At 33.1% G+C, this 10,888-nt stretch overlaps 1 protein-coding gene across 1 annotated transcript in view; it reads right to left on the bottom strand.

Annotated features, from left to right (window-relative positions):
• The window catches only part of LOC102885755 (protocadherin-15), a gene marked incomplete at its 3' end in the record, with an annotated part of 563,452 nt that overhangs the window by 94,109 nt on the left and 458,455 nt on the right, over positions 1-10,888 (bottom strand). The window contains exons 21-22 of the mRNA XM_015591761.1: positions 10,315-10,539; positions 268-384 (exon numbers count right to left, since the gene is read on the bottom strand). Coding sequence (XP_015447247.1) covers positions 268-384; positions 10,315-10,539 — 342 coding nt within the window. The remainder of the gene's footprint in view (positions 1-267; positions 385-10,314; positions 10,540-10,888) is intronic.

A 10,888-nucleotide genomic window follows, 5' to 3' on the forward strand; every position in this document is an offset into this window, starting at 1 on the left:
TATATATATCATTAGTACGAAGTAAATTGGTAAATAGGTAAATAGTAAACTTTGAATTCTAGTAAAACAAAAAGTATCTCCCTAATTGTCTAAGGTCAATAATAGTCATTTGAAATATGATCTGTACCTGTGGTTCAATAGGGAAGAGTACATAACATGTATGAGAATGAACCACCTGTGCTGTCTTAGGAACTGGGTCACTCATTTATGGGTGTTAAAGGTTTTCTTCACTACAGTTCAGAGTATTAATCAAGGTCTTTTACTTACAGGAGGGTCTGAATCTTCAGCATAAACGGTTGTGATAGGTGTACCTTTGACAGCATCTGGAGCCACCATCCCTTTGTAGATGCGTTTACTAAACACTGGAGGATAATCATTCATATCCTGGAAAGCACAATTAAGAGCTTAGTACTTGGGTTGTAACCGGGTTAGGTGCACAGTTACTTGTCCAGCTCCCCCTCTCATATCATACAATCCATTCATATCATATAACCCTCTGTCAGCCTTCCATCCTCTCAATTCTATTACTTTCACCTCAGAATGGTGCTCCAGAGTAAATTGCCGGAATTCCTATATTAATGTCTATGAATGGTATCAACAGAAGTCCATTCTGCTCGAGTAAACAGTCTGTCACCCACCAGCCACCACCAAATGCACCTTTTAGAGACTGGAGTGATGCTTGAGATTTCCTTAAAGATACCTCTATTGGAATAATATATTACCAAACTTTGAAAACAAGTAAGAACAAATTTTTTAAAAAGTGCCATTCTATGAGACAAGTGTAGAAGATGTTTTTATGTTTATTTTGTTGTTTTTTTTTTTTTAAAGGCCCTTCAATATTTCCGTTGCAACTTCAACTTCTTTATATCCTTAGCATAATGGTATGATTGGAACATTTCAAATGCAAAGTGTGAAGTATTCTTTGATGCCATCTTACATTTTTCCAAATGTAAAATGATTAAAGGATGTTTTTCCTGTAGCACACTACAACAATGACAAAGAAGATTAGATGTTCTTATAGACAGAAAACAATGATAATTTACTTAAGGATTGTAATTTATATGCATCTTTTTTATTTTTATAAGTGATATAAGTACATTTTTATTTATATAGTATCATTCATTAATCAAATATTTGTCAAGTTCCTCCTATTTTTATGATCCAGTGCTAGGCAGTGGGGATACTGTGGTGAGTCAAAAAAAAAAGACACCCCTGTCTTCATGTCACTTTAGTGCTATTTGACCAGTAAAGTACTGAGTCCACAAATAGGTTAGTGACTTTGCCTCAATTAAACTACTTATTTTGCAGAGATAAACTGATAAATCTGATCCCTTGAAAGCAAGACCATTTTTCCTCAAACATTTTATCTTTTATAGAGAATTGCAGATTATTTTTTTTTTTCTCAGAAACAATGCTTATTAACATGGCTGATTTATACTTCTAAAATTTTATTTTAAAATAATCATTATATCCTTTCATTGTTTCAAGTAATTTGGGTCAAATGTATTTGGGCCCAAAGCTAAATTTGTTAATTATCTTACTCTCCAGGTCATCTTCTTCTCACTTACTGTTAAAAACAAAAGGGGAAAATTATTCTATGTGGTCTTTGATATTTACTCTGCTACAATAATATTCCTGTATAATGTAAATTGGAAACACACAAATTAACTAATGATAAACATCTCTTTTTGTAAAGAGATCAGAATAATCATCTATAACAATCAAATAGAACTTGTTTCATGTTCACAATAGAGTTGACTTCTGAGTTTTTAATATAAAGGAATCTGAAGACTCTAATAAAAAATAGGAGATCTATATTGTAAACAAAACTGAAAAATAAAAAGAGATCATTTCCTTTGTTTTGACATATAGTATTCACAACCTCTTTCATAAAAAAAAAAAAAAAAAGAGTCCTTTTGTAAATTATGAGCTTTGATCTGATCAAGCAAATGAATCAAAAAAGTACTGGTCCTCTATAATGAAGGCAGTGTAGGGTGTTGATCTTGAGGTTCCAAGGTATGGGGTAAGTATATAAAATATTTGCATGCATACTATTTCACTCTTTTCAAGAGTGACAATCATTTTAATGAGTGAACCCCGTAACTACAAGGATAAAAACACTTTAGCACCCTTAAATTGTAACTTCTGATGCTTAGAAAAGGAGCCCAGCACTGCAATTTTTCTGTACATGAGTCTTCAAAGTCACATAAACTCAATATGCCCCTATGAATTTTCTTCTTTTTTTTTTTTTTTTTTCTCTAGGGACATTTAAAAACTAATGGTAAAATGTATCTTTTGGATAATTTGATTCTTCAGGAAAAAAATAAAGATATGTGATATTTTAGTTATGTCTATACATAGCTGCCAACAGTGATGAGTAGAGTGGCCTATTTTTACTGAGAAAGTATTCACAAGATTCACCTTCTAACTGAATGTACAGTGGACATTTTTATGATCTGGCCTCACAAACTAATTAAATGCAAACCTAAGGCTATAGGCCATTAAAAAATTGGTATCTCCTACTATAGTTTGCTTGCCATTGGCAGGATGAAGAATAAAGCGATGCGATTATTGTAGCAGTATTTCTTATGATACATTGTCTACTATTGGAGTTATAATCTTTTACTGTGGTTAAGAAGTGCAGCCAATTGCACATAGTCCTTGCACAATGCATTATTTCAGAAGAGAAAATTTATTGAAATGTAATGCCAATGAACATAATCAATAGTTCCATATATTTATGCTCCAGGGATATCTGAAGAAAAATGTACATAATCTGCTTCTGTAAGAATGTTTTATCATGTAGCAAATTAAAGATAAAAAGCACTCTCCAAAAGCAAGCCCCATTCTGTTGTCCATTATTCCACTAGAGGGTAGTATTGGTAAAAAGAAACATTTCTTTTTTTTTGCCCTGGATAACAATTTTATCACTAAGACCCTTGATAGTTTACTTTCTGTGGTTTTATTTTTTGCTAGTCTGAACAAAAATGAGTTTTCATGTTTTTAAAGCATAGTCTGAATGTAACCATCATTCTCAACTAGAATTCCACCATGTTGTTCTTAAAAGAAAAAAAAAAATCATTGTACTCATAAACTTATAATCTGGTCCCATGTATTAAGCAAATAAAATTGCACCTGAAGGAACAGTTAGCTAGGAGAAAGAAAATATGAGTTTCATTTATTGATTTTCTAGATTAAGGTCTAAAGTAATCGCAGACACAATTTCTACTTTGGCAGCCACAGAGTAGTTTCAAGGAACTTTTTTAAATGAGTATACAAAGAAAATAGGATCTTGCTGGTGAGATTACAAATTAATGATAGGTTCTCCATAAACAACAAAGAGAAAGAAATGACGAATACATACATGTTTTTAGTTTTCTTGAATCATGGGTAAAAATTGTTCTGGATGAAAGGCTTTTGCCTGATAAAAAATGTAATAACTGGTTATACTCTGATCATCCTTTTTAAAATGATGAAAATATATAGAGAGAATGCCGGCCCTCAGCCTCTTAAACTCTCGCACATGTTCTATGAGGGGACACGGATGCTGTGTGTCAGCGGGTGAAATGACTTCCTTTACTACTACAGTACTGTCTAGCGTTAGCACTACTCATGCAGAACTGTTTAGCTGCTCTGCCTTCAGAAACCCTGTAAGACTATGGAGCTGATACCTAGTCTTCCTTGGTAAACTACACAGTTAATTTCTCCTCTGCCTATTACCAGTTCTATTTTCCGCTACCAGACACTCTCTATTTGCTGTCTTGGTTGTTGTTTCTCATATGATCTGCCTTCTGCTGTTTGTTCCCTCTTGGTTTCTCTACTTGTCTTTTCTGACATTCTCTCCCTTCTCTTATGGTTCTGCACATAGGGTCAAAAAAGTCCCCATTTCCAGCCAAACAAAGTTTTATTTTTCTGTTTGGCATGAGGCTCTCTCAAACACAAATCATAAACATTTACCGACTTTTTAAAACAATCATAACCTGCACTGCAAACAACTTTCTTAGTTGCCTAAATTTGTTTTTGTTTAATTTGGTTTTTATTTCTGAGTTTAGAACTATTCTGATTTTTTTTTTTTTTTTGTGGTTGTATATCCCTGGCGTAGAAGTAATCAAAGTTATGCTTTGTCACAAGTAGCAAAATGTACACTGTGTTGTATAACTACTGATATTGATGGAACTTCTACTGGGCTTTAGGCAGTACTTTAGGTGCTGGGGATATGGTTACTCTCAGAAAGGCATAGTGCCTGCTGGTACTGAAGATACGGTTTAGTGTGGAAAGCAAACATTAAATAAATAATGTCGAGTGTGATGCACGTAATAGAAGAGGAAATACAAAGATATGATGGGAGTGCATAGTAAGGAGTTGAATTAACTAAATTTAACATAGGCTACGTTTCTGTAATCTGAGCAACTGCCCCATCACTAATGCGCTCTGGCAGGTAAAACGGTATTTCCAAATTGATATTAATTAGAAGAGAATAACAGTACACAATATTGACAAACCCACTGATTTAATACACAATTCCATCCTCATCTAGTTTCCCTGTGTTGGAATGGTGATGTGGAGGAAAAAGAGTTAATGTATTTTTGGAATTTTTTTACAAGCCATGACACTACAGTCAAATGGGAGAATAAGTGCATATTCTAATCTCTGAGTAGATTCTAACAATATCACCCTATTTTAGACTTTCTCCAAAGTGCATAATTGTTCTATAGATATAGATAGATTAGATATAGATATAGATAGATATATATAGAGAGATATGTGTGTGTGGTTTATTTTTACTGTATATGTGAGGTGTGTTAAATTTATCTCAATTAATTTGCTTAAAACATATTAGCTATATTTATCATTATTCCTGTTTTAACTATAAGAAATCTGAAGCTTGGAGAGAATAATTTGATCATAGTTATTCAGCTAATAAAGGATAGAGCTATGATTTAATTCTGGTATGTCAGATTTTATAAGCATTTCAACATTGGAGGTGAAGAAGAGAACTGGAAAAATCATCAGAAGATTATATGTATGATGGCTTGGGTACAATTTTCACTAAAAAAATCCACACATAACTTAAAATATCTCTCTCTAAAAGTATTTTACATTAAAAAAAATTCTTCCTACTAGTTACTCCACTTTTATCTCAGTAAACTGGTGAGCTTCTAAACATTGCATAATGCTAATCTATTTCCCTGAAGATAATTTTTTACAATTATTCATAAAACTTTTTTATTTGTTTAGTAAAAAGAGAGTTGTAGCTGTTGTATTTATACTCTTAAAACAATTTATTTAGTGTTTAAACCTAGAAATAGTTATCTTCACTAAAACCTAACGAGGTTATTTTTCCAAATTACCTTCTTTGAAAAAGTAGTCTTATCAGAAGCTTTACAATCAAAAAGAATCCCATGATCAATTGTGAGAAATATGGAAAATCATGTTTTATTTTCCTGAGATTCACAATGTACATTAGAATATTAAAGGCTCCCATATGAAAGCCTACAGTGTAGAGATCTGTTTACTTCTGTATAGCCCAGTGTTTCCCAAATCCATTTGTCTATGAAATTCATTGTATATGAAACACCCACTATCATCTTGAGGAGCTAGTGTTCTATAAAATATATCCTGAGAGAGTCTGAAGATATTGAAGGCACAAACCAATACTGTTTGGAATAGTGTATGATTTTGGTGAATTCAAATTTTCAGAGAATATATTGAAGATTCCAATATATCAAGAGTATACTCCAATATGTGGCCACCAATTCATCAGCTACAGCAATGAAGGGATTGGAAAATGATGACAGTGCCTAGCAGCAATTGGCATCAACGAGCTTATCAGCATCTTTTGTCCCCACTGGGAGGCAATTCAGTTTTGGAGAATTGTGACAGTAGCAGTCCTGGTCTCATTTGCTTTGGGTGGCAGGGGAAAATGTGATAATCACTAAAGGGTAAAAGAATTTAATCATAACACAAATGAGACAATTTTTTTGAAACTTCCAGATATCAGTGGGTGATATTTGAGGAACCATGAAAGAGACCTATAAAAATATGAATTATTACCGCTTATGATATAGTATTTTTTAGCTCTGGGCATATACATTTCTAGTTTGGTTCTGGTGTTACATCTTAGTTATAAAACTCTAGAAAAGCAGAGTATGCAGATACTTTAAAAAACTATCTAACTTAGCTCCATGATATGACCCCCCTCCCAATATATTCATGTTCTTTAAACTTTGTGGCAAATATATTAGAAAAAATACACTAATAATACAACAGTGCAGAATAGAATAGAAGGAAATATTTGAAGACCATAGTCCAAAACAAATGTTTTCTCCAGGTCAACTAATTCCAAAGGGAAAATCAGCAAGCTGTAAAAAATAATGATCAATCTAGTAGATCATATTCCTACTAGCTGGTTTGTTGAAATCATCTTTTATCCAATCTCCTCTTTCCAGAGAAAAGGAAGGAAATATGATGGAAATCTTGAAATGTCCAGAGGTTCCTTTTTGTTTGAATCCTGGACTACCTCCTGGTCAAACCACAGCTCCTCTGACCAAATCGAAATCATATTCTACCAATATTGTCACAATGGAGCATCAGTGGCACATCACCACTTACTGTTTCCATGGTCTGGAAAATGCCACCTTGGTACTGGAAATAGAGTTTATATCTAGAAAAATCAGAAAAGCCTCTTTCTACATTTTATGCAGGTAAGAACATTTATTTTCTACCTGGAGGAGGAAATCCCTCTGAAAGATGAAAATACTAGCTCCATCTTCCAAGACTTACTGTATTTCCCAAGTCTGGCCCTTATGGATAGTTTCATTTCTGATCTTTCCACCTATTTCTGCCTACTCTTATACCCATAACCCTCTAAGGCAGGCAAACACAACCAGGGGTGAGTTCAGTCTCCTCCCTTCACAGAAGCATCTCCCTCACTCTTTCTCTTACTCCTGTGCAGCCATTTTATCTAAAATTACAGTAAGCAAAATGACTTAAGTCATCTTTTCATCTTGGACAAGTCTTTCACACTTCTTTTAATGCTGCCCAGTGCTGCATATTCATTCATTAACACACTTCAAATATTCTGGCTTGTATTCAGCTTTTGGCTTACTGTAGAAAATAGACCTGCATATTTTCTAGAGAGCAGATTTTCCTCTGGATTTTACATTTTAAACTGTTCATAGCTTTATTTTTATTTTCTGGTGATTTACCCATATCATCTAATTTCATATTATCACAGATTCAATACCAGATATTCAATAAATGTATAATGAAAAATCCCTGTTTTATCAATGTTCTATTAAAAATTGCAATAAAAGCATATTATTTATATGATTATCACTGATTTTGACTGGGATCCTTAAAATTTGACACTAAAAAAGCTCTTTGTAGGTGTCTGTCATAAAATTCTATTTTCTTTCTACTGCAAAATACTTTTCCTTCCAGATATTACTTCTCCCATTTTCACTCTAATTTTAAATGGGGTTGATGGCCTACATATTAAGTGCCTGATATTTTTTTTCTTTACAAAAGAAATTATATTTTTGCTCATTTTCAAAGAGAGATCTTCAAGATGCTTTTCCTCTGGTGAGTGTTTTGAGTAGAAATATATCTTAGCAAACATCATACAATTATGTTATCAGCAAAACAGCTTGTCAGTACTGCAAGTAAACAGACCAATAGCAGAAAATTTGCAAGCTTTGAAAAGATCTACATATGTGGAAAAATGAGAATTGTATTTCATTTTTTCTTCAAAACAAACAAGTGTGGTATTTTTATGGGCCCAAATAGGATACCTTGAATGATTAGGAAAAAAGAAAGCAAGAATTAGCTTGCATTTGTGGAAATAGTCTACTAATTTTATTATGCTTATAGTACTTAAAAAAGAAGAAAAGTGGCATCAAAAATATGTAGAATTAAATATTGTTTAATTGTACAATAAATCAGAAATAACTTTGCATAGATCAGGAAGACACTATCAATAAAATGGTTTGATTTCTCTAAATAAGATAAAGAAACCGAGACAACAAAATTTGATTAATAGTCTCCTATTTCTGAAAGAGAAATAAACCCATCAATGAGCAACTCCTTCCCATATCCTGATATAGAAGGCTTGAATGACACCCATATTTTAAAATAAGGAATGATAAGAGAACAGAGAATGCATTTTAAGAGATTCGAATCCCAAATAAAGAGTGAGAGGCTCATTTAGTGCACATCTTGCTCCTTTAGATAACATGTTTGGAACAATTTGACCCCGAAGATTTCTTCCATCAAAAAATAAAAAAAAATAAAAACCCAAAAGTCCAAGCAGTCAAATCAGAATCTGTGAGGGTTAATAACTCTCTTTTATCAAATACATCCATCCTGAGAGAGAAGGCTATACCATTTGAGTATCCATCTTTGGATCTGGGATGAATAGGGAGAAGGTCATTAGCAGCAATTAGTAGTATTAATAGTCTTTTCTTCTCTTATTGCCCAAAAGCATCAACAAATGGATTATTTTTCTATTTTAAATGTTTTAAGTGTTCAATTCTATCAAACCATATGGGAAGGTAAGAGAAAACCAAAGTAAGATGGCCTAAATTTTTATCTGGTCCAGAAGGCATTTTGCTATAATTAGTTCATTTAGGTCATTCTCATGTTAGTCTTTTTCATCTCTTTATGTATTATATTTTCATAACGCCAATATTATTATGTTCCTAAAATGTTTTTATAAACGGATTCCTAAATTTCTAAATGTCATACCACAATAGTGTGACAAAATAGTATTTCAAAACATGAAGTGAAGCCCTACGGGTCCTTGGTGATTTCATGAGGTCCTTTGATCCTTCCGCAGGCTACTAGAGAATTTAAAAATCATTGTTTCAGGAAAAAGATACAAAAAGAAAGGCAGGTAACCCAAGAAAAGATTTTGATAGTTTAAATTCCTTTTCCCAAAGAGAACTTAATGTTGAATAAAATTTAACTTTCTGAAATAAATACAATTACCACTATCTGAAATAGATGAATTTCTTAGGATAGAGAAACATAGAACGGAAGAAGTAGGTTCAGACCATTGTGGACCCCTGAGAAAGAAGGAATTCAGACCCTAATAAAACTTCATACAGCTTTATGTCATCTGAGAATGGAGGGGACTTGTGTTTCCCTTCTAAGGAAGTTTAGAGGAGTCAGCAGAACTCTAGGAAATAAATGGCATCAGATTGTACTGGCAGATGAACCTCAGTCAAGTGTAAAGAAAAAGCAGTGGAATAATCCCTGGGCCCCACTCTGACTACAGGATTATCTTAAACAAAACAAAACAAAAAACAAAATAAAACAAAACAAAACAAAACAAAACACCAAAAAATAGACCCAGAAATTTTACAGTTAAGAGCATTAAAGCATTTACCTAATGATAAATACAATTAGGTTAATTTATATTGGTTTAATCTTTAATAGTCTTTTATGTTTTCATATTGATATTTTATTGTCTAACAAAATCAAGTGTTTTTAGTTATGTATCAGTTAACCATCAAATAAAAACTCAAGAAAAGGGATGATTTCTTATTTCATCATTTTTACATTGCAGTTCCCTATACAAATGAGCATTGTAGAAAAGTTGCTTATGACCTGTGTACACTGAGCCCTCAAAGAAAAGCATCTTTAAGGAATTGGAGTCATCCCAAGAACCTAACTTTCTCTTATTCTAGGCAGAATTGCATTAGTAGAAATGCATTTGTGATGCTTTCCCCAGAGGAAAGATGCTCCTTTGGGAATGAGAAGAAAAATCTGAAAGTTTAGTATGCAGTACAGGAGACGTTTACATACACTAATATTTGAGAAATGATGAATCTTTCCTCATGTCTAATTTTAAAAGTATACCTCAAAAATCACTGGAAACCCAAATCATTGAAGATACCATGCTCTTTCAGTCAATCATTTGCCACAGAGTAGTATAACATGGTAATATAATGAATGAGACAACCAGTCTAGAGAGGTTAACAAAGTCCCCCACATTGCAGAACTTGAAAAAGGTTGAACCAGAACTTTATTTCAGTTTCATCTGATTCTAAAGCTTATTTCATTCCAGAATCTTGCATTCCAAACTACACTAACCTAATTAGTTCTGGGTGCTTAGAACACAATATAGATAAGTAATAATGTTATTTCTCAAGTCTTCATAAATATTTAACATTCAAAAATCTGTGTTCTGGGTCTGGTACCACTGTGTTATTATGAATGGTTGCCCTAAATATTATAGGTATAGTATAAAAAAACAGAAGCTACATGTAGAGACTGCAAAGTAGGCAACCAGAAGTCATCTATATTCCTTACCTTTACTATCACTGTAACAGTAGCAATACCAGGTGGCATTGTCCCATAAATATCAAAGGCCTCCACAAGAAAAGTGATACTTGCTTCCTGATCTGGAAATGACTCATAGTCTAAACTCCTTAAAAGCGAGAGTTCTCCAGTAAATGGATGTAGTGCAAAAAAGTGCTTCACTTCTGGGCTTCTTATCCGATAAGACACATTTGCTCCAAGGTCAACATCTTTGGCCTGTAACAAGTTAAGCGGAAGAATGATTATATCAGTGGTGTTACCAAACTAGAGGAGTGCAGAACTGATGGAAATCATGTGTCAGTGCTTAACATGGCATAAATTTAATGTTGACCAAAAGACATGTTTCAGAGAAAAGCACTTTTGTTAAGTAATTTACCAGAGAGAGGCAGAAAGAGACAGAAAGGGAACAAAGGGAGAAAGAGAGAACGGAGACAGAGACATGAGATTTTTGTTTTTGTTGCTCTTATTACTAAATTTATTTTACCTGAAAAATCACTAATTAAAAGAATTATACCATAGTAAAGAAATAAATATTGTCACAAATGATTTTTAATATTTCCTGCTG

This window comes from Pteropus alecto, unplaced genomic scaffold (assembly GCF_000325575.1).
Source record: "Pteropus alecto unplaced genomic scaffold, ASM32557v1 scaffold306, whole genome shotgun sequence".
Taxonomy (NCBI): Eukaryota; Metazoa; Chordata; class Mammalia; order Chiroptera; family Pteropodidae; genus Pteropus; species Pteropus alecto.